Source organism: Diceros bicornis, chromosome 37 (genome assembly GCF_020826845.1).
Source record: "Diceros bicornis minor isolate mBicDic1 chromosome 37, mDicBic1.mat.cur, whole genome shotgun sequence".
In the NCBI taxonomy this organism is placed as follows: domain Eukaryota; kingdom Metazoa; phylum Chordata; class Mammalia; order Perissodactyla; family Rhinocerotidae; genus Diceros; species Diceros bicornis.
Window position 1 is genome coordinate 28,204,808 of NC_080776.1, and position 24,328 is coordinate 28,229,135.

General features: G+C 42.5%; 1 protein-coding gene across 5 annotated transcripts in view; it reads left to right on the top strand.

The window, feature by feature from the left end:
- The window catches only part of FARP2 (FERM, ARH/RhoGEF and pleckstrin domain protein 2), a 110,636-nt gene that overhangs the window by 8,608 nt on the left and 77,700 nt on the right, over positions 1–24,328 (top strand). For 4 of the 5 annotated variants that reach the window (XM_058533374.1, XM_058533373.1, XM_058533376.1 and 1 more), the window contains exon 2: positions 6,511–6,742. In XM_058533374.1, the coding sequence (XP_058389357.1) occupies positions 6,539–6,742 (204 nt within the window). In that variant the 5' untranslated portion in view covers positions 6,511–6,538. Of the gene's footprint in view, positions 1–5,599; positions 6,098–6,510; positions 6,743–24,328 lie in introns of those variants that run through there. The other variant, XM_058533375.1, reaches the window with a different exon arrangement.

Below are 24,328 nucleotides of genomic sequence, written 5' to 3' on the forward strand. Positions count from 1 at the left end.
CCACTTTCTGGTTTTACTTGTAGTCTTTTTAATCTTTAGGATGTACTTCACTAGTGATGTATAAAGAAGTTACTGAGTTTTGAAGTACCTCTCTTTGTAGTTTAGCCTGTGTACTAATGGACAGTTAGGATCATTTGTTTCATTGTGCTTGAGTTTTTAGGGCTTGCTTTTCTAAAATGCTGATTTAGTTTTGCTTTCTAATCATGTAAAAACATTTACAACGTTCCCACATCAACACGACTAAACACAGTCTGTTAGAAGAAGTACAGTTTCCAGCGCTGTCTTTTCAGTGCCCCCTCATAGGTAACTGTTTTCATTAGTTTTTGGTTTATCCTTCTATTGCTGTTGTTTAAATATAAGCAAACGAATATGTTTATATTCCTCCTCTTTTAATAAAAGTAAATGTGCCATGCACCTGCTTTTGCACCCTGCTTCTATTCACCTTCACACCAAAGGAGCATGTCAAGATCTTCCTGCTTTTGTCTGTGAAGATTTTAGTGTTCAATTGGGCGGCTTCATACCAAAAACAAGAAGTGTTGAGAATCAGTCAATTATCCAGATTCATTTCAGCTTTTAAAACTTTATTTTTCAGAATTTTATTTAACATAAAGTCAGAATACCTGATGATAGAAGGTCTAAAATATTGACATCTGTTTAGTGTTTTAGGCAGTTCTGGTTCTTTTTCTTTTTTTGGTGAGGAAGATTGGCCCTGAGCTAACATCTGTTGCCAATCTTCCTCTTTTTGCTGAGGAAGATTAGCTCTGAGCTAACGTCTGTGCCAATCTTCCTCCATTTTGTATATGGGATGCTGCCACAGCATGGAGAGGTGTGTAGGTCCACGCCTGGGATTCGAACCCACGAACCCCAGGCCGTGGAAGCAGAGCACATGAGCTTAACCACTATGGCACTGGGCCGGCCCCTCAAGCAATTCTTTAAAAAACCTAGGGAGTAAAAGTACAATTGTAAGGTTTGCATATTGGTTATGTCCAAAGTCATCTCTTGGGACCAATAATCTGTTTATATTGTGGTGTTGAATTTGTCTGAAGGCGATCTTCCTTTTCTTACAGACATTTAGCCACTGTTTCAAATGGTGAGGTAGGAAGGCTAGGATAACATGATTTTATGAGGTTTATTTAATTTTTGGCTACTAAATACTATAAATTAGTTGGAATCAAGAACATGTCTCTTTTCATTTTGTTTTCACATTGAGCTGTCTTATCACAGAATCACGAATTCTTAGAGTTGAAAAGGAGATGATTAGCCCTTCCCTCCCACTGTCATTTTCCAGAATAAAAACTGGGGCTGCGAGTGGTGAACTGACCAGCTTATTCATGGCAAAGTTGGAATTAGATCCCAAGTGTGCTGCCTCCAGATTTCCATCCCACCCCCCACCTCCCAGCTACTGCTGTATCCTTCCTCGTTTCCCATGAGTGCCTGCTTTTTTACTTGGCCCTTTTTATCACAGCTTGGTAGACACCTTTTTGTTTTTGTGAGCTGCCCTTGTAACCCCAGAGGTTTTTGAGGTTGCTCTCTGCCCTTCCTGGTGTTTGAAGGACAGCATTGCATGGGGTGATGTAGCATCCTGGAGCACCAGGGGACAGCGGAGCTGTATTCTGGGGAGGAGGTGTGTTTGTGCAGGCAGTGCATGTTCACGCGGGTGTGGATGCCCCCGCCTGCCCTCCATCTGACCAGCTGTTTCTCATCAGCTCTTTGCGTTCTTGCCTTGCTGTACAAGTTCTGACATTTTTTTCTCCAGTTCCTTACGTTGATTGAATTACTTAGCTGCTTATTCTAAAAAATAGCAGTCATGCTTTTAGAAGGGGAATAAAAAAGGATCCATCTCTTACTACACTGTAGTAAGGAGGTAATGCAGCCCAGGGTCAAGGAAGTAGGTGAGAATTCCGTATGAATATCATCAGCAATGCAAGTTCATTCCTAACGCTGCTGTGGATTTTAGGCATATTAGACAAGTGTGGTGAAAATGATAAGTGCCATATGCTGCTTTCTTAGTCAGTGTATAAGGATGTTCTTTGATCTTCCTGAAAGAGGCAACCAAAAATATTTCAAGGAAGGTGGATTTCTTTTTTGCATGACAGAAATTTTAGCCAACTCCCTTTACTGCGGACAGTAGACTGTGCTTTTGTCTGGGGAGCCATGTGCTGATTTTCCAGCAGAGTGGGAGGAGGCTTGGTGGCCAAGTATGGGCTGGGCTGGAGTCCTGGCTCTGTCACTTCTGAGTTATGTGTTCTTTCCATGAGACCTTTTTTTTTTTTTAATAGACTTTATCTTTTTGGAGCAGTTTTAAGTTCACAGCAAAATTGAGTGGAAGATACAGAGATTTCCCATTTGCCCCCTGCTCCCACACGCACAGCCTCCCCCATTATCAACGTACCCCCGGAGTGGTACATTTGTTACAAACCTACATTGACACATCATCACCCAAAGCCTTGGCAGACTTTTGAGCCAAATTTTTCCAACTTCAAGATGGAAATGATATGTCACGAGGTGGTTTTTTAAATTTTTCTTAAATGAGAGTATACACATAGGAGCCGAGTTTAAAGTAAGTAGCACTAAATGTCAGTAGTGGAAATTGTATCCAGCCACCAGAAATATTTTCAGGAATGAAGACTCAAAGCTTTTCATTCACGTAGAAAGAAGATGGGAAAATAAACTGGAGTCCCCGTAGGTCCCTGATTCTTTACACCACTACTACCCTCTGGATTCCTGGAAAGGTTCTCTGGCAGCAGCAGAGAAGTGAGCAGGGGCTAACATCTGACCTTGGGCTCCCAGGACTACACAACACTTGGTGTGTCAAGGGCTGTTAGTGATCTTGCTCTTCCTAGTCTGGCTTCCATTTTCTTGCCTTTTTAGTATTTATTTATAAGCACACAAAGCAAAACAAAGTAATTTCTGTTAGGTCGTCATTTATGTAAAACAGATTCTGTGCATACATTTTTCCTTTCATTTTTTTTCCCCTTGTCATGCTGGAGGAACTAATCAGATGGTAGCACATTTCTACAGGAAGTGTCCAATTATGCTGCTTGTTCTAAAATAGATGGATAGACTTTGAGACTAAGGTTAACTAATATTCACAGCATTGGGGTTACATATCAATTTTCTGTTGTTTTTTTTTTTTTATAATTTTATTTATTTATTTATTTTTTCCCCCAAAGCCCCAGTAGATAGTTGTATGTCATAGCTGCACATCCTTCTAGTTGCTGTATGTGGGACGCGGCCTCAGCATGGCCAGACAAGCGGTATGTCGGTGCACGCCCGGGATCCGAACCGGGGCCGCCAGCAGCGGAGCGCGCGCACTTAACCGCTAAGCCACGGGGCCGGCCTATTACTTTCTAAGCTTTCTTGAACTTAAAGCAGAGTAATTATTAAATGGGTGGTATATGTCACATTACTGTTGTGTAATAGCCAACAGACTTTTCTTTGGAATATCAGCTGCAGTATACCTCATGGGATCATTTCCTCTTAAGTGAATTTGTCTTCCTCAGATGAACCTCCAGAATGAGAGCATCTTGTGGCCCTGAGTCTCAGCTTAAGCCATATTGATGTTTTACTTTGAACTAGATGAAAATAACTAGGGTGTAAGTTTGCTGCTCAGAAGGTGTACAAAGCTGCAAAAGTTTCCTCTCATGAGCCATGTTTTAGTATTCCTTGAGGTGGGAAAAGTGTTTTTCATTTGTCTAATATGTCTTTTGTACGTATGAGAGATGAAACAATGTTAAATTTAAAATGTGCTGTTTTAAGTATATTTTTATTACAAAACACAGGTATATAGAAAAACCACACGAATCAAATATACCGCTTAATGAATTATAAGGTGAACACTGTCCCGGTCAAGCAATAGAACTGTGCCGGCCACACCAGAGACCCCTTCCCTGTACCCCATCCCAGGGACAGACCCCGCCTCCCACCAAGAAGGACCACTACCCTGACTTTTCTAGTAATCACCTCCTTGCATGTTCTTATGGTTTTCTCACCCGAAAGTGCCCCTCTAGACGCTAAAGGTTAGTCTTGCCTATTTTTTTTAGAAGTGTGTGTTTAGACATGACTTTCTTATAATGAGTAGAAGAGAAAGAACCTGAGGAAGTTTTTTCCATCTAAAATTAGGAAAAAATAAAAATGAGAATTACACAGTGAAATAAATAGGAGAAGTGACTTCTAAAAATGTTTTTTGGTTGTATATATGTTTTCAGAATTATAGCTTTACTTAAAAGGGGAAGCATCGCTTTGATGCCCAAAATAAAACATCCTATAACTTGTTTTAGAAGAACTACTCTTGGTGGTTCAGTGTTAAGTAAATGTCATGACTGACCAAGAACTTTCTTTCACCTGTTTTCACACTAGAGACTCCTTAAGGGGGAGATCTTCTTCGTTTACATCTTCTCACTTTTGCATTAACTACTCAAACTTGTGAAATTGAAATGAAAAAGCTCATATTTATGGTTCTCAGAACCTCATATATCTCATGTTTAATATTAGCGGCGTGAAAACAGTGCTTTTCTAGAGTGTTGTTCTGTTTGTGACCATAGTCTTTGTCTTTTGTTACTGTCGTCTGTACGGCGCGTAGCATGAGGAGGCAGTTCGAGGTCTTTGATGCCACGGACATTAATTAAGTAAATACTTAGCCAGCATTTGCAGTAAGAATTTAGTTCCTGCCCGCAAGGGGCATACAATTTGGAGAGGAATTCTGAAGAAGATAGGTGTGGCTCAGGTAATAAATGTGCCCGTCCATGAAGGGAGTGGGACAGGAGACAGATTTCGCAAAATGACACTCGGTCTCATTATTTTTTTTTTTTTAAATAATTTTATTTATTTATTTTTTCCCCAAAGCCCCAGTAGATAATTGTATGTCATAGCTGCACATCCTTCTAGTTGCTGTATGTGGGACGCGGCCTCAGCATGGCCGGAGAAGCAGTGCGTCGGTGCGCGCCGGGGATCCGAACCGGGGCCACCAGCAGCGGAGCGCGCGCACTTAACCACTAAGCCATGGGGCCGGCCCTCAGTCTCATTATTTAACTCACTTTTCCCAGAGGTTTTAGCTTTCTCATTTTCCACATGAGAATTCTTGCCCGGGTGGGTAGGAAGGTTGTCTCTGCTGGGTGGGGTAAGTGTACAATAGGAGTTGCTTGGCAGTGGGTCACAGAGAAGCTTTTAGAACTTAATTCAACAGAAAGTTCAAGAGCTGGTTCGCTTGACAACAAAATGAGCGTGAAAATGAGGAGAGGGCCAGGTTCCTCGGAACAGTTAAGTTAGCAGGGGAGCAGCCTAGGGACTCAGTGAGACTGAGTCTCAAAAACTGTACTGCAAATTAGTAGGTGACTTTTTGAAGAGGATTAAGTGAAATAAAATAATTTTTACAGCAGCTGCTTTCTTTCTGGATTAAACATCTGGCATTTATTTTTGCCATACTTTGTTTTACTAAGTATTTTTCTTTAAATTGATTTTCAAACGTAAATATATATATTTTAAAAGGAAATTTGCCATAAATAGAAGGTAGCTATATTAATAAATGCAATTAAAGCAACCTAGTATTATTAGATTCTAACTGATACTTAGCCTGTTCTTTCATTTTTAAAAACAACGAAGTGATTAGCCCTATTCAGTTTGATAGGTGAAAGCCAGAGACCTTTCCCTTGGCAGACAAGGAAGACTGAAAAGGGCACAGGTGCCTCACTGGGCCCCTCGCTGTCATCTGTTAAGTGGCAGTGGATGGTGATGATAACAAGGTTATTGGAGCACTGGGTAAGGTCGGTGCTGGGAAGGGCCTGGCCCACGAGGTGCCTCCTGATACCAGGTACGTGGTCCTCATGACAGTCGCCCAGGCTGTCATCAGTGCCATGTCTGAAATTACTTCGCGAACCACTGGTGGCACCCACTGAAGCCTGGTGAGATACAGCTTAGAAAGAGGAAGGAGTGCAAAGCTGGCAAAGACAAGCCTAGCTCTCTTCACTTCCTGTTGTTGGCATTTTCCCCACCCGCTCAGTAGAGAGGAGAGACCTGCTACATGCTACCTGACACGTTGGTGCTATGCTGTGTGGTACCCGTTTACCTTTGCTGAAACGCGCCGTCCAGCACTTGCAATGTACGGTCAGCACAGTGAATATTTGGGCTGGTGGAGGGAGGGTGTGCGGGGGGACTCTAGGCAGCCTGAGAGAGATGCGGGCAGTGCTGGCCTCTTTTGCCCTCGACCAAGTGAGTCGTGATGATGTGGCTCCTTTATAAGGTTTTATGGGTTAAATGAGTTAATACACTAGCTGGCTCACAGAAGCACCCGGGAAATATTGTTATTGGGGGTGATGCTTGTTATGATTTTATGTACCACCCATCCACCTTATGAGTAGAAGATAATATTTTTTAACTATTTTGATGTAATTTAAGGCTCCTAGAAGTTGCAAAAATAGTGCAGAGAATTCCTGTATACCTGATATATATTTTTTTACATTGTTTTAAAATCAAAATAACTGGTGATAATTCTTTGGGGTTTTTTTGTTTTAGCGTGTTCGTCACTCCTAGCGGGTGAAGAATGGGGGAGATAGAAGGAACATACAGAGTCCTGCAGACTCCAGGGATACGCTTGGGCACCCAGACCCCTGCAGGAGTTAGCACCCTCGAGCCTGGGCAGTCTCTCTCGGCAGCAACGGCTTGGACATCGGCCAGAATGCAGGAGAAGCACCTTCATGTCAGAGTGAAGCTGCTGGACAATACCGTGGAAATATTTGACATTGAGGTAAGAAGTGTGATTTTTGAGGCATGTTGCCTTGTATTTTCTAAAAGTCAAGTGTTATGTACCAAATTCCATTTTACTGGTTGGACTTTGCCTATTTATCATTTTGGCCAAGAGCGGCTTTGGTAACACACAATAAAATTCTTGGAAGCGGTGAGTCTGGGTTTCTCCTTCTAGTTTGGACAGTGGTGTTCTCCTGAGTTTCCTTTAAAATCCTGATATAATTGGTCTTGCCATTCTTCACTTTTGAGAGGCTGGGCTGAGTGCTGTGGAGCACAAACTGAAACCATACTGCCTCCACCCAGATCTCCCCAGGTTAGCCGCTGGCTACCTGGATGAGGGGGTGTCACTTAGCCTAACCACATGTCAGCTTCCTCATCTGAAATGTGGGGTTAATCATAGTCCCCCTCTTATCAGGGTGGCTGGGGTGAAGACTGACCACTCACCATGCAAAGAGCTAGCATGAGGAGGTGCTGCACAGTGTTAGTAATGTAGAACTTGTTTTTCTAGGTCAGCAATAATAAAATTTTTATTTTCAAAATTCCCTAATAATAGATTGCAGTGATAATGTTAGCAAAAAGAATTGAATATAGCAAATATATATATATATATTTAAGCTTATATATGTATGTATATATTTTTAAGTATATATCTTTAAGTATATATATGTATTTAAGTAACATTCTTTAGACCTATGTAATACATTAGAAAACATTTTTTCTGATTTTCTAAATGGCATTAGGATGAATGTTCTTTTTTCTTTTTTCTTTTTTTTTTTATTTTGGTGAGGAAGATTAGCCCTGAGCTAACATCTGTGCCAATCTTCCCCTACTTTGTATGTGGGATGCCACCACAGCATGGCTTGAGGGGTGGTGTGTATGTCCGTGCCCAGGATCTGAACCCATGAACCCTGGGCTGCCAAAGCGGAGCGCACAAACTTAACCACTACGCCACCAGGCCAGCATCTGAATGTTCTTCTTAAAAATTATTTACTTTCATATGTAATGCATAAATATATTCTGTTTTTTCTAATATTTTCATATTGGTTTAAAGTAATATCTTTAGAAGTTTTTCCTGCTCTTCATGTCACAAAAGTAAGGACAAGAGAATGAACGTAAACTTGAACAGGAGGTTTATTTGTGCTTGGAGATTTCTGCAAAGATGTCAAGATGCTGCAGAGAAAATAAAAAGGTTATTGAACTGTGGGCCAGGCTGTGAAGAGGCCTAAAGGAAACCTCCTGTAGGCTCTGGCGGTGCCTAATTGTAGAATGCATTGTATGAAAAAGAGAAGGTGAGCGCAGTGAGGGGAGGGAGGGAGGATGCAAGGGAGGGGCTAGCAGGGGGGCTGGTAGGAGCACCCTCCAGCTGTCCTCTTGCGTGGAGCCCAGGGCACACCAGCCTCTCTTGCTTGAGTGTTTGATGGCAAGTGTCTAGTGCCTAGATTCCTAGTGTCTGAACTCAAGGGACCCTGAATGCTTCTTTGAAGGTCTTATTTGAGGAGGAAATCAAATATCATTTTATCAAGGCATTGCTCATTGAAACTGGTAGGACCTGTCTGTCCAACTTCCCAAGTCACTCCTCTGTTGCAAGAGGCACGCTTTGCAGGAAAGGTAGTCTGAAACAGGCAACCTTTGAACCCTGGAGAGCTGGTGCTTAGCTATGGCTTCTCTTCTCTTTGACAACATATCCTGTCTCACCATGGTACTCTTTGATGAATCACCTGTAGGAAATAGGTTAAAGGTCTGGGAATTTAGTTGGGCTCCCAAATCTTCCAGCCAAATGTTTGGAAGAATTTCCATGTAGCCATCCTATGATAAACACACTTGCTACAGTCTAGGCCTAAAACAGTTTCAAAATTTTTAAAAGAAAGACTAGAAAGCAAGGAAAGAAGGAAGGAAGGAAGAAAAGAATTGCACTATTTAGAATTTACTTTTAGAGCATCTTTTTTTTTTTTTGTCCTGCATAATGGACTTTATCAACTAAAACTAGGACCAAGAAAGAAAAATCACACATTTATTGTTGAGTCATAAATACGATGTAATCCTTCTCTGAGAAATTCACTTTTACTAAGTATCCGGGTCATTTTATACTTAAGGAAATCAAAGATAGCATTTTGTAAAGGTTTCAAAATATTTAGAGCTTGTCAAAGTTTTAATAAGTTGAGATTATTGTTTCTATTAATCAAATATAACATCATGTTTGGTATTTTGATATACCTGGCAGAGTTACCAGAAATTAAAGAATAAAATTGCTGTTGCATGTCCTGAGTTGAGTAGGGTACTTTTTAAGTTGTGTTACCCACTGAAGCATACCTTTTAGAAGGAGTTAAAATTCAATATTTTTTTTGTAAGTTAGTTGTATTCTGCTTCCAAGTACTCTGTCCTCCACAACTGTGTCAGTTAGCTTTGCTAAGTAACAAACCACCCCAAAATTTAGTAGCTTAAAACAACAAATATATAATAATATTTCCTGCATGTCTGAGTGTTGGCTTAGAGGTTCTTCTGGTCTAGGCTGGCTTAGAGGGGCTGGGTGGTCTAGGATGGCCTTACTCACATGTCTGGGGCCACAACTAGAACCTCTCTCCATGCAGAATCTCACCCTCCAGTGAGTTAGCTTGGTCCTGTTTGCATGTTGATGGAAACGTTCTCAGAAGTGGAAGCTGTGTAGTCTCTTGAGGTCTAGGCTTGGAATTCATACATTCCTCCAGGTTTTACTGATCAAAACAAGCTACCAGGCCAACCTAGACTCAAGGAGTAGAGAAGTAGAACCACCTTGATGGGGGAGTGCCAAGGAATTTGTGGCCATTGTTTGCAGTCTACCACAACAGCTGTTGCCAGTGTGGATCAGGAATGCAGTCTCTGGAAAGAAGACTGTCTCTGCGAAGCTCTAGTATCTGGTGTCAATGGGCTGGTCTGATGTGCCAGATGACATGCTTCGTGGGGCCTGCCCCAAGCAAGCAGAGCAGCCTTCTCCAGGAAGTGCTTCCCCCATAGCCCTCTGGAAGCATTTGGTCCAAGAAGGCAGGTTTCTCCTTCTCCTTTCTCCCCAGTATCTCCCATAGGCCACAGCTCCAAAGATTCAAAAGATCCAAAGATCAAGGCTGGTTGCCTACCTGGGCCTCCCATCACTGTTCCACCATCACTTATCCACTGATCTTCTCTGTCTACCCCCTCACCCTCCCCGCCCTTTCTATTTGAACTAGAGACACAGATTGTTGCTGTTGGATCTGTAGAATGCTATAGACTCGGAGTGCAGGGCAGTAAGTGTCCAGAGCAGTGAGATCCCTGGCTGAGTGGGTCTCAGTTGGCAGCACAAAAGGGGAGTCTTAGTGAAGACACTCCCTGTCCCAGAGCTTACCTGTGGTCTCTCTCCTCCTGAAAGGCAAGTTCCAGCAGGCAAGGCTTTATTCGATCCACTGCTGTGTCTTCAGTGTTTGGAAGAGTGCCTTGCTTGGTAAATATGTATTGAATGAACAAAATAAAAAATTAGATTGGATTAACATGCTTTCTTTAAGAGTGTTATAAATTTTTTCCCCATTGCAATGTCTTCTGACCTCAGGGATTCAAGTGTTTTTAGTTTTGTTCGTTTTGGGTTTTTTGGCCGTCTACATCTATCTTATTGTCTGCTTATTTGGGTTTTTTTTTTACTTAAGTCTTAAGCAGTAGTGTCTGTAAACTTGCAGGGTTGATGTGCTGATATTACCTTGGAAAACAGTGGCTTCTGCATACAGATAATTACAAAACACTGGCATGGTGTGGGCTTGTGTAGAATCCACCTGTTGGTATTGAAGGTTTATATGTAAGGGACCATTTTTACTTAGAGAAGAATTTGACATTTAGTTATTTTTGAAATGCTTATGTTTTGCGTCAGTGAAAATACAGAGCAACTTGTCCTGCAAACCTCTCTGGTCGTGCTCATATCTGTCCTTCCATCAGAGTCGGTGATTAATTATTTCATGTTTGTCTTCAACAAGGAAGACAGCCTTCACTCTCCTTATTATATTTTTTTCAGCAAGATGAGCTCTGCAAGTCTCTAGTTTTATTTGTATCTCCCAGAGTGTGCAAATGAACTTTGTTTTCTGTCAGTACAAACTGCTGCAATAATGTCAGATATTTCTAGAGCTAAAACTGCTGACAGAGAAGCTGGTGGAGTTGATTGGGTACTGGGGAGTATTTTGTTCTGGCTCGTTCTTTCTAGATCTAGATAACAAGCGCTGTTTAATTCTTGCTGTCCATAAGTCAAGATGGTTTGAAGCCAGAAGCTAGAGTCTGCTCTTTTTCAAACAGTGTTGAATAGTGTTGAAGGGTGAAGTTGAATTGAAATTTTTAACAACTTTATCAAAATATAATTTCACAACCATACAATTCACCCTTTTAAAGTGTGCAATTCATGGTGCTGGCCCAGTGGCGTAGCAGTTAAGTGCGTGCGCTCCGCTTTGGCGGCCCGAGGTTCGCAGGTTTGGATCCTGGGCGTGCACCAACACACCGCTTGTCAAGCCATGCTGTGGTGGCGTCCCATGTAAAGTAGAGGAAGATGGGCATGGATGTTAGCCCAGGGCCGATCTTCCTCAGCAAAAAGAGGGAGATTGGCAATGGATGTTAGCCCAGGGCTAATCTTCCACTGCCTCCCGCCCCAAAAAAGTATGCAATTCAGTGGTTTTTAGTGTATTCACAGATTCAATTTCAGAACATTTCCATCACTCAAAAAGAAACCTCACAGCCTTTATATCACCTCCCTATCCTCCATCCCTTCTCCCCTCAGCTCTAAGCAAACAATAATCTACTCTCTGTAGATTTTACTGTTTTGGATGTTTCATACGAGTGGAATTATATGTGGTCTTTTGTGACTGGCTTCTTTCCCTTAGCATAATGTTTCAGAGGTTCATCCACGTTGTAGAATGTATCAGTACTACTTTCCTTGTTATGGCCAAATAATACTCCAGTGTATGGATATACCACATTTTGTTTATTCATTGATCAGCTGATAGACATTCTACCTTTTGGCTATTATGAATTATGCTGCTATAAACATTCGTTTACAAGTTTTTGTGTGAACATATGTCTTTATTTCTCTTGAGTATATACCTAGGAGTGGAATTGCTGGGTCATATGGTAATTCTGTGTTTAATTGTTTGAGGAACTGACAAACTGTTTTCCAAAGTGGCTGTACCATTTTACATTCCACCAGCAATGTTATGAGGATTCCAGTTTCTCCACATTCTCACCTACACTTATTATTATCTGACTATTAAGCTAGTGGACGTGAAGTGTTATCTCATTGTGGTTTGAGATGAAATTTTAAAAGGTATTTTTTTTAAAGATTAACGTATTTGTTAATTTAAAAATGTTAAACCCAATACATGTTACTGTAAATATATTTTTCCAAACAAAAAATAGTTAAGAAGAGTGGCATTGTTTCACATTTTTGTAAATGTCTTTAACATCTGGTTTAGTAGAAGACAGCTAAATTCTCCCATCTGTTTGTGCATTCAGTCTGTTGCAATATATTGTTTTGGTTGAGTATATGAAGAAAATTCATGCTGACACAGATATGTAGTTGTAGAAGAGAACAGTATTTTAGTAGCATTTTCAGATAATTATGGAAATTCTCCTTTGGAGCCACATCAAAACTTGACAAGTGGTGATTTCTTAAAAGTTGGTTGAAATGTAGAATTCTTGAAGTCTTCATATTTTGTTACATTAAAATCCATTGTCGTATCTTGCATTTTTTTTTAAAGGTATTTTTAATGGCTAAAGAAGGGAAGGTTTTGAGCCAGAAGTATGAGAATTGTACCATTAAAAAGTTATCTTCGGGGGTAGATAGATAGTGAGTAATTTTGAAGTCAACCCTCTTGTTAGCCCAGTTACCACATAGGGAATGAACGTTTCTACATACCAAGGTTGTGAAGACCACAGAGAAAGCACAGCTGAGGGCTGGCCATAGGGAACCTATGCACCTAGGGAAATGAAGCTGGCAAAGAACAGAAGCTTACTTGTAAAATTTTTTTAAACATGTTAAAATTTCATTTAGAGTTGTCATGTAAATTTATGGAACTAGGACCTTTTATTGACACTGTCAATATTTATCTCATTTGTAAGTAATAGCTACCAATATCTATGATTACCCTCATCCATTTAGATTATTTGCCACAACAAATTTATGCTTACTAGGATTTTGTAGGATAATGAAGGTAAGATACACTTTGTGGTTCTTTATATTGATTACTAATTAAATTAAAATAGTTCTTTTTGTGTGGAAGGGCATTTATTGTAGTGGTGCATAGAAAGAGAGAGAAATCTAGATGACAAATTCCGAGTGGAGCCGTTTGTGTAGGCTTTAGCCGTGTCTTCTTCTAAGTGATGTTTGGCATTTATTGATGGGATGTTTAGCTACCTGAAGGTCAGTCAGTGGCCCGTTTTTTGATCTGGTAAAGTCTTGATTTGTTTTCACTTCATTAAATGAACTCTGTGGTTTTGAAAATAGAAATCTGGGCTCAGCTCTAGAAATTCTTTTTTCTGAGGCGTAAAAGAAACCATCTGGAAGCCACATGTCAGCTTGCCTTGTCCTGTGTGCAAAGTCGTGAAGTAGAAATGCTTTCAGCTCCAAGCCATGTCAGGTGTGAAAAGTGTTTAAACTCTCTCCCTGAGGGCAGCAGAGGGAGTGGTCTTCCCCTAGTCCTTAGAGGGCAAGATACCTAGAACAGTCATACCTTCAGTAATTGATAATTCACTACCACGTTTAGGAATTAATGTGAATTATAGCTTTCCTATTATCTGGAAGTTAGTATTGTGGAAAAAGTGGTTTTTACTGATTGAAAGGACGGTTTGGGATATAGTTTGGGTGTGTGCAGCCTTGCCTAGAGGAGTGAGTGTCCCATGCCTGTGCTGTCAAGTGGAGATCAAGTGCTAATGAACATGAGGGTTTTCTTTATTATTGTTCATCTGTTTGCTCACATTCCCCTTTTCTTTAACATACTCAAAAGTTTTAGAGTGGGCTTGCTTTCTTTTTTTAAGAATTCTAAAAGCTGTAGCTTAAACATGTGACAGGTAGGAGGACAAATTCTCAGTTATGAAGTTCCATACTAGAAGACTTTAAGTTACTATTCCAGTAAAAACTTAATGTTTTCTTTCTGGCCAGGAAGGAATAGTCAAAATTCCGGAAAGTATCATAGCCAGATGTTTGTCATTGCTCCCACATGAACATCCTAAATATGGCAAATAAGCCGCCTTAGAACTTATTTTGGTCTGATCTCAGAAAAAAAAGTTAGTAATTCAGCATCTGAAATTTGGGGATAATATAGGCTTTATACAAAAGCTCTTATGTGTTTCTAGTATTTACAGCTATTATGTGACTCTGCCCTAGCTTTAGAAACCTATTATTTTGTCTTAGAAAGTCAATCTGTTTCTTTGACCCTCATGCCCAGGAATGTGGCGGGGTGGGACAAGGCAGAGATGTGGGCATTTTTATTCTTAGTTACCCAGTTGTGGTATCAAAGCTCCCAATGCCAGCTTCGCCTCCCAACCCCAACACTCACACACACGCCCCTGCAAGGTTGGTGTATACAGTCTATGTTAGATGATACAGTGGTGATGATTGATGAGAAAGTTAGGCTAGCAAATGGAAAATAGGGAAATGTCATCCTATTGATCTCTATACCGGTAAAAACCCCATTACCACAGTTGTTATTAAAGAGAATAACAAACTTACTTCAAGATCTCAGTAGAGGGTCATAGAAATGAAACTTGCCAGTTGGGTTATCTTGACCTATCGCGCCATTTCTTGAGCACCTAAGAGTTCTAGCACTTGGTGGATTTATCTCGTATCATTGGCAACCCCGGCAGGAGATGGGAATGCAGAGTGGAGTAAGCCCCCAGGTGACACAGATAGTGGCTGGCCCATCAGAGTTGTGAGCCCGCGCTCGTGACCACTCCCCGTGCCATTGCCAGAAACCTGGAGCGCCTTCTGACCCATGTAATACTCCCATTTCTGATCAGAAACAATTTGGTTCTGTTGTCATTTGTTCATAGGCCAGAAGAGCTGAACATACACTTACTTTACGGACTTGGCCTTTGAATTGCGGTTCCTCTTCAGTTCTTTTCATCCCTTCCCCCAAATTTCAGATGCCTGCATTCTTGGCTCAATTCCCCACAAGTAGATGGTCTGCTCAAAGGTGATGCTTGCTTGATGAGCTCTTCATCGGGGCTCCCACATGCCCAGCATACTCATCTGCCTTTCTGCAGCCAGCTTCCTCCTCTCTCTCCCTAAAGACTGACCACATGGGACAGGTTAGGACCCAGTGTTAAATCTCAACCCTTAGCCACCTGATGGCATGTGGAAGTGCCTCGTTCCAAGTCTAGGACCAGCTTTGCTGAAGTGCCCCATCTGGACCTGTGGCTGGGGGGTGGGATGACATTGGCAAATGTCATCCGCTCTTCCTGGGGCCACGTGGATTGCAGGTGAGGCCAGTTCCCAGAGGCCAGAAAGGCCTAAAGTCCTCTGCAGGCCTCCCCTCAGCTGCCCAGCACACACCCTGGTGTTCTCCCTACCCGTGTTGATCCGTGTAGCGCTGGCTCATTCCGATGCTTTCTCAGTATACCAGAATTCGTTCCTGCTCTGTTGGTCAACACTGAGGCTGTTTCCAGCATTTGGATCTTACAAGCAGTGTTGCTACAGACATTCTTGTATATGTCATTGTGTGCATGTGAGTGGGTTTCTCTAAGGTGTTTCTAGCGTGGACTTTCTGGTGGTGAGATGTGCCCATCTTAGCCCTGTCTAGATATTGTAGGATTGCTCTGGAAACTTGTGCTATTTTACATCCCCTTCTTCCACACAGGAACACTTCCCAGTGTGTTTGCCTCTTCCCCTCCTGTCCAGCCACCAGGCTTCTCTGGGGCCTTTTTCCTGCTCTCTCTTAACCTTGCTCCTCCATAGATGCTGCTGCCCTGTGCCAGACCTGTTGTGGGGCCTGTCATTGGAGCCATCTCCCTACCTATCCTGATTACTGCCACCAGCTAGGTTGTCCACCAGTGCTGCCCTCCTCCTGGTGCTCTCAGCTTCCAATGGGCCTTTCACACCTAACTGCAAATTCGGTCGCCAAGGTTGTCTTTAAAACATGCCATGTTGTTGAGCAAGTCCTCAGGTGATTCTCAGCAGGATGGAGGGTCGGTGACTTTGAGAAGACTTGACACGTCCTGGAATGTATATCCTCCCCACCTGAGTTCCCGTGGGCTTGTCACTGTCCACTGGGCACCCTTTGCTGATGCCATTTTTCCTGACCCTCATTCCTTCCCCTGCATTCATTCATTCATTCATTGAACAAAACAGGCAACACCTTTCTCTTCCCCACACCTAGAAGGTGCAGTATTTATCAAGGGCTCCGTCAAGCTTCACTTCTATGGATCATTTCTAGGTCATACCAGTGCCACAATTCATTTTCAATATTAAGAAAGCTAATTCTATGTTATTGATCACTTTTAGATATAGAAAGTAACCAAGATGCTCCAGGAAGCTAACTGGAGAATTACAATTATGTCTCTTCTTTCAAAGAAAGGATTCTGCATTTTCTCTTATGCAGAGTGTTTTATACATGTTTTTTTCAAAAAAGTTGTCTTGGTGGGGCCGGCCCGGTGGTGCAAGTGGTTAAGTGTGCTTACTCCGCTGCGGCAGCCCAGGGTTCGCCAGTTCGGATCCTGGGCAAACACCAGCGCGCCACTTGGCAAGCCATGTTGTGGCAGCATCCCGTATAAAGTGGAGGAAGATGGGCAGGGATGTTAGCATAGGGCCAGTCTTCCTCAGCAAAAAAAAAAAAAGAGGAGGATTGGCAAATGTTAGCTCAGGGCTGATCTTCCTCACAAAATTAATTAATTAATTAATTAAAATTTTTTTAAAAAAATGCAGCTCTGGGGTGGGGGCGAGTTGTGGGCCAGCCTGGTGGCATAGAGGTTAAATTTGTGTGCTCTGCTTTGGTGGTCTAGGGTTTGCAGGTTCGGATCCCGGGTGCAGACCTACACGCTGCTCATCAAGCCATGCTGTGGCGGCGTCCCACATACAAAATAGAGGAAGACTGGCACAGACTCAGCAGCAGCAACCTTCCTCAAGCAAAAAGAGGAAGGTTGGCAACGGATCTTAGCTCAGGGCCAATTGTCCTCACCAAAAACAAACAAACAAAAAGTTGTCTTACTATTTCACAAATGCTGTGTTCAGTAGGATTAGCACTGGCGCTGGCAGCACCTCAGCTCTCTGGAGTGAAGCTGTCCTCTGGTAAGGCCCCTCGATGTCCCTCCCTGCACAGCGAGCACAGAGCCCTCGAGGTACACGCTGCCACTTGCTGAATTGACTCCTAGAAGACCAACCAAGATGTCACTCACTGTTTCTTATGCTGCTTGTTTTAGAGGGACTTCATCTGAAAAGTGATTCAATGTCCATTATACAAGTAGTACACGTTCATTGTGAAAAATAGAAAATCTTAAATGGCCCACAACTGAGGATAACTACCCAGAGGGAACAGCCATTCACATTTTTCTGAATATCCTTTTAGCCTTTTATCTATTCATATATATTAAACAAAATTGGAATCAGACTATACACATTTTTGTAGTCTATTTTTAAACTTAACATATTGTGAACATTTTTCTATGTAATTACTCTTTAAAAAGTTTTTAATGGCTTACAGAGTTTTCTATTTTCAGTTTCTCTGAAATAAATCTTTATACACATTCTTGATCGTTACCGTTAGATAAATATCTAGAAATGGAGGTTCTGCATCGGAAGGTATTGTACGGTTTTTTGAGGTCTTTGATACATGTTGTGAAATTGCACTCCACAAACAACAGAAGCACTTTATTCCCCTACCAGCAGCGTATGCAAGACTCATTTCTCTCAGGTTTGTGAGCATTTCGTATCGTAATTTTTAATGAAATCTCCAGTTTAATAGGCAAAAAGTTATTTTTTTTATTATTTTTTGTGTGTGTGAGGAAGATTAGCCCTGAGCTAACATCTGTTGCCAATCCTCCTCTTTTTGCTGAGGAAGATTGGCCCTGGGCTGACATCTATGCCCATCTTCCTCTACTTTATATGTGGGATGTCGCCACAGCATGGCTTGACAAGTGGTGCATAGGTCTGCACTCAGGGTCAGAACCTGTGAACCCCGTGCTGCCAAAGCAGAGTGCATGAACTTAACCACTACACCACCAGGCCCGCCCCCAAAAAGTAATGTTTTTTAGACATGGTTTTATCAGACTTATTTACCTGTTTTGGTTTTTTTCTTGTGGGGGGTTTTTTTTGGTGTTTGGTCTACGTTATTTTTTGTTTTTGTTTTTGTTTTTTATTGTGATGAAATACACATAACCAAAATTTACCATTTTAGCCATTTTTAAATGCACAGTTCAGTGCATTTATTAAATACAGTGCAAAATTAAATACTTTTACATTGTTGGGCAGTCATTACCAACATCCATCCCTATAATTCTTGTAAAATTGAAACTCGGTCCCCATTAAACACTGACTCCTCATTCTCCCCTCCTCCAGCCCCTGGCAGCCAGCACTCTACTTTCTGTCTCTATAATTTTGACTGATGCTAACTGTCTCCTATAAGTGGAATCATACAGTAATTGTCCTTCTGTGATTGGCTTATTTCATAAGCCATAGCATAATGTCCTCAACGTTCCTCCGTATTGTAGCATATTGCAGAATTTCCTTCCTTTTTAAGGCTGAATAATATTCCTTTGTATGTATATACCACATTTTGCTTATCCATTCAAATGTTGAGGGACATTTAGGTTGCTTCCATGTTTCAGCTGTTGTGAGTAATACTGCTGTGTAACATGGGTGTGCAAATATCTCTTCAAGACTCTGCTTTCAGTTCTTTTGGATGTCTACCCAGAAGTGGGATTGCTGGATCATATGATTATTCTATTTTTAATTTTTTGAGGAACCTCCATACTGGTTTCCATAGCGGCTCTCCCATTTTATATTCTCACTAACAGTGCACAAGGGTTCCAATTTCTTCACATCTTCGTCAACACTTGTTTTCTGATAGCAGCCGTCTTAATAGATGTGAGGTGGTATCTCATTGTAGTTTTTTTTTTTTTTTATAATTTTATTTATTTATTTATTTTTTTCCCCCAAAGCCCCAGTAGATGGTTGTATGTCATAGTTGCCCATCCTTCTAGTTGCTGTATGTGGGACGCGGCCTCAGCATGGCCGGAGAAGTGGTGCGGCAGTGTGCGCCCGGGATCTGAACCCGGGCCGCCAGCATCGGAGTGCGAGCACTTAACCGCTAAGCCACGGGGCTGGCTCTCATTGTAGTTTTGATTTGCATTTCCCTAATGATCAGTGATGTTGAGCATCTTTTCGTGGGCTTGTTGACCATTCAGATATCTTCTTGGGAGAAATGTCTATTCAAGTTCTTTGCTCATTTTTGAATCGAGTTGGTTTTTCTTTGTTGATAGGAATCAGGGAGTGCTGGAGACTTCACAGAAAGTGACACCTTACAGTGGAGAAAAGGACAGAAAAATTATGGAAAGCACAAACAAGGATTCGATGCCTGGAAGAGGGGCCGTTGGTGGGGGTTTGAGCTGTGCTAACTGACCCAGTGGCTCCCGGGGACAGCATTTGTTCAGCAGGTGTTTACTGACCATCAGCTATGCACCAGGCACCATTTTAGAAACTGGGAGTACAGAGGTGAACAAGATGGACAATGAGTTCGGCCTTCTTGGCCCTTATTCTGCAGTTGGAGCTTGACGATAAACACGGTAAAACAAAGAGCCCTTAGTGTTCAGGAGAGAAATAAAACAGGAAGGGCACAGGAATGTGGGGGTGCATTCTTAGATAGGAAGGAAGGTGGGTGGGCAGTGCGCACCTCTCTTCTCAAGAAGAGTGTTCAAGGTGGTGGGAGCAGCCTGTGCAGGGGTCTTGAGGTAGAGGCAGAAATGTACTGAGTGCATGATGACTGGATCAAAGCCAGGCCAGGGCCTTACCCACTACGTGATGTGGATAGTTGGAGCAGGGAGGCAGTGAGAAGCACTTTTGTCCTGGAAATATCTTGAAGCTGGAGCCTGCAGGATTTGCTGATGTAATAGATGTGGGCTTAGAAACTGAAGAGCCAAGAGGATGCTAGGGTTAGGCCTGAGACGAGAGCCTGTGGGAAGAGCTGTTTGGGGCCACGTGGAGTTTAAGGTGCTCCTCAGCATCTGAGTGGAGGGTCCTTGCTGTGTCCTCGAGGGGCCTGGGCTGTCATGCACAAGGGCAGGAGTGGCCATCACCCTGACCTTCCAGACCTTCCTGACCACCCTGACCTTGCCGTTCTGTGATACCATCATCATGTTCATACTAGTTCATGTGGAAATGCAAGATTCAGAGATGTTATGCTGTTGGCCAAGGAGACAACTATCCTCAGTCCTTGATTCCTGGGTTGCAGTAATTTTGGGCTTTCATTTTTAGGGAGATTTTGACTAGTCATTAAAGAGAAACATGAAAAACATCTGTAGGTGCTTCCAAACTGTTGTTACTGGAATGCTCTGGGATGTTCTTTGGACATGTGTTGTGCTTTTATGCGTATAACTTTGTAGTTATATAACAGCTTCTTTTTGCCACAGTGGCAGAGAGGATCCCAGGCCTTACTTAAGGGCGTTTTTTTTTTTTTTCTTGGTGAGTAAGATTAGCCCTGAGCTAACATTTATTGCCAATCCTCCTCTTTTTGCTGAGGCAGATTGACCCTGGGCTAACATCCATGCCCATCTTTCTCCACTTTATATGTGGGACACCTGCCACAGCATGGCTTGATAAGTGGTGCATAGGTCCATGCCCAGGATCTGAACCCGTGAACCCCAGCCTACCAAAGCGGAGTGCGCGAGCTTAACTACTACACCACCAGGCCAGCCCCTCTGCTGAATGTTTGTCTGGCATTTGTTTTTTTCTGCTTCTTTCCTCCTTTTATCTTGAATATCTTTGAATATTTGCAGTGATGGTTCTATTTTGATCATCCATCTTTGAAGCAGATAAATTGCTCATGGATTGGCTGTTTTAAGGAGGTCTTGTGTGGGTGGCTGGTTATAGACATGTTGAATTTTGAAATTTATCTAACGACCTAAGGTTGGTGTGTGAGATAGTTAAGCCTCTATTTCTTCTCAGCCGATGGCAGTGGCTGGCGGCGGAGTTTTTCACGATGCTGTCCCACACAGGTAGCTTGCTGTGATTTCTGGTTTGGTCCTGCCTCTTGTGCATCTCCCAGCCAGATGGGCCCAAGTTTGGGCACTGCTGCTGATGCCTTTTCCCCCTCGTTTTTGCAACAGGGAGTTTAGGTTTTACTCCCAGGTTATGCCCTTCACCGCTGATCAGTCCTCTTTGAGGCTGCTTCTGAAATTTGCACCCTGGCATCTTGTTTGCATCTTCCCATATACGCCAACACCCTCTGGCTCTGGCTCTGTTGCTGTGGGCGCTCCTCCCACCAAGTCTGTGATTCAGGATTTAGCAATTCCCTAGTTTTGCTGAAAACGAAGTTTACATTTTTGTTTCTTATTTTCTTTTTGATTTTGAATGATTCCAGCATGAGATTGAGGAAATGACAGCTTACACTACTGTCTTCAAGAGAAGAGTCACCAAGTATTTTCTGGATTGTTGCCCCCCGCACCCTGTATCCTTTATCATCTCTCCTGGAATCCCTCTTAGACACATTCCTAAATTTGAACTTTTCTTTCATTATTTCCATCTCTAGAAGAATGCTTCTATGTATTTTTCCACACTGCTCATTCAGGTTACATCTTACCCATTCTGTGATTCAGGCCTCCTGTTGGGCTTTAATTTCTAGAGTTATCTTTTTATTCCCCCTTTTTATTCTTTAGTTGCTTTGGTTTTTTCAGTCTCCTCATTTTATGAATACATTGACCCATTACATTGACCTTTTTGAGGATCTTAATTTTTTAAATTAAGTTTTCTTTGGTATATACCACATTCACTCTGTTCATTAGGAATTAATTTCTCTGCATTTTCAGGTGGCTATCTCTATTTCAGGAGTTGGGTGTACGTGTCTGGTCATTCTTGGTTGTCCGTGTATTTTTTGTGTGTGAGTGTGAGGAAGATCAGCCCTGAACTAACATCCGTGCTAATCCTCCTCTTTTTGCTGAGGAAGACTGGCTCTGAGCTAACATCTATTGCCAATCCTCCTCCTTTTTTTTCCCCCAAAGCCCCAGTAGATAGTTGTATGTCATAGTTGCACATCCTTCTAGTTGCTGTATGTGGGATGAGGCCTCAGCATGGCCGGAGAAGTGGTGCGTCCGTGCGCGCCCGGGATCTGAACCTGGGCTGCCAGTAGCGGAGTGCGCGCACTTAACCGCTAAGCCACGGGGCCGGCCCTGTCCGTGTATTTTTGCAAATGAGGTTCCAGACTGATCAGTATTGGTTTCACTGACCTTTTGTAAAGGCCCGGTTTGGTTTTCCCAGGCAGGCTTCCCTTCTGAAAATGACAGTTGCCTGGCTTCAGGGCCATAGGGAGATGAGCAAGGTCCTGGCAAAGTGTGTGGGCAAGGCACGGTGACAGACAGGTTTCCTTTTTTGTATGAGTTTTCACAAGTACACACAAGTAAGGACAGGGAAGCTGACCAGAACCCTTTCTGTTGACGAGGAAGAAAGAAAGGATTACCCAAGAGGCTAACTGCTCTGAGCGATTTACTGCTGAGCTGAGATATACTTCTCTTCTGCTTTTCCCTGATGCTAAGTTACAAACAAGGAAAGAAAAAATAGTGAGTTGATCGCCCAACTCCTAAAACTTATCAGAGATAGCAGGTTGCTTGTTTGGCTGCTGGTATCTGGCATATACCATATACAAACGTGGTGGGGAAATGGGGTGTGTAGTGAAACGGGGCCTCGTTCACTTGGTGTGTGTCCTTTTTGATGTGCCCTTGCTTGGGTGTGAGGAGACTTTGAAGGTCCTTCCCCTTAACAGAAGAGTATTTCACATTCATCTCTTACTGCACTCACATCTCAGCACCTCCAAACCTCACTGGTTCCTCTGTTAGGAAGCAAATTGCCGAGGCTGTGTTCTCCAGCTGCCACCCACCTTCCCCTACTTGTGAGAGCCGCTTCAAGACACAGTTTTTCTTCTCCTGATGAATTCAGGGATTTAAGTGGGAACTAGCAGAACAGATGCCTAAGTGAATCTGTCTGTAGTTAGGACTCTTCCACTTTTAAACCTCATCTGATCATGCCGAGCTGCTGCTACCGTTACATTCCAGTCATTGTGCTGCCAGCTTGCGCTCGGAGAAATTGCAGGAGGACTGCTGTGGATTTGGCTTTTTTCTCCCCAGTTTTGGAACTCTTCTTTCCAGGCTAAAGATGTTAAGGCTGTGAAGACATGGGCATTTTCCAGGGTCTACCCACTGAATTATTCAGGGTCCAGTCAGGAGACAAAATACACCAGTAATTTGAGCTGGGAAATGTAATAGAAGTAATTATTGACTAGTAACAGGGATTAGCTACTGAGGGGGAAGGGAGAACACCAAAGAATACAGGAACAGGAGATGCAGTGAGCAGCTGCCAACTCAGACTTGGAAGAGGCCTCCTCCCCCAAGGAGGTTCAGACCCACAGATGGTGGAGAAGCTAAGACACCACGGGCACAGCCTGGCAGGCAGGAAACTGCCCACTGGACTGAAGTGGAGGGAGAGTCACAGGCAGGGAGAAGGACTCACGGGGTCTCCTGCACACAACCAGCAAGGAAGCTACCTGCTGGCAGTTTGTGCCGTAGCAGTGAGAAAGCTAAAAAAATCCCAGAAATAGGAAGAGAAGCCCCTTCTTTGTGTGATATCCCCCAGCACACTTTACTGACAAGGCCAGCTCCTAAAAGAGAAATGTCTACAGGGTCCTCACCCACTATCACAAAGCAAGGCAAAGGAGGGTGGATTTGGAGCACAGAGGCAATAAATAGATAACTAGCTCACCCATATTAACAGGATCAAATGTGGGGATTTTAAGTTGTCCTGTTTCCCTGAGTAGTTGAAGAGAAACTATTGTAGAAAGAGCTAGGGGACCAATGGATCCATTGATACATATGCTCGTTTTATGCCCACGTCTTATGGTAGAGATGACTTATGTGCAAGATAATCTCTTTAGTCTGAGAACACTGAATGCATGGGATACATTTCTGCTCTGTGATATAGAATCCCTTCCCTGATAAGCAGAAGTAGCAGTTATGTCCTTATGCTCTCAAATTTAACACAAGTCCTTATGGCTTTCAGTGCAGTTTGGAGTAGATCTTTGGTGTACAGTATTTTAGGAATATGTGGGAACCTAAGATTTGAAAGTGTGCCAGAGCGAGAATGAAATGCCTATCAAAAATGTTGGTGACCTTTCAAAGAATCTAGAATGAATGTAGCTACAGTTTCCTGTGAGCTCTCAAAGATTATTTTCATTACACAGTATAATATTATAAAAGGAAATTTGGGGTTGATCTAATTATTAAGAAAAATCTTAAGTAATGAAACTAAAAGTAGAGAGATGAATTCTATAATAGGAGTAGGCGTCTAGATAGATGGAAGAGTTATAATCTGGCAAATAAACTGTAAATGGGCACATGAAACAAACAAGTTGAAGGATGA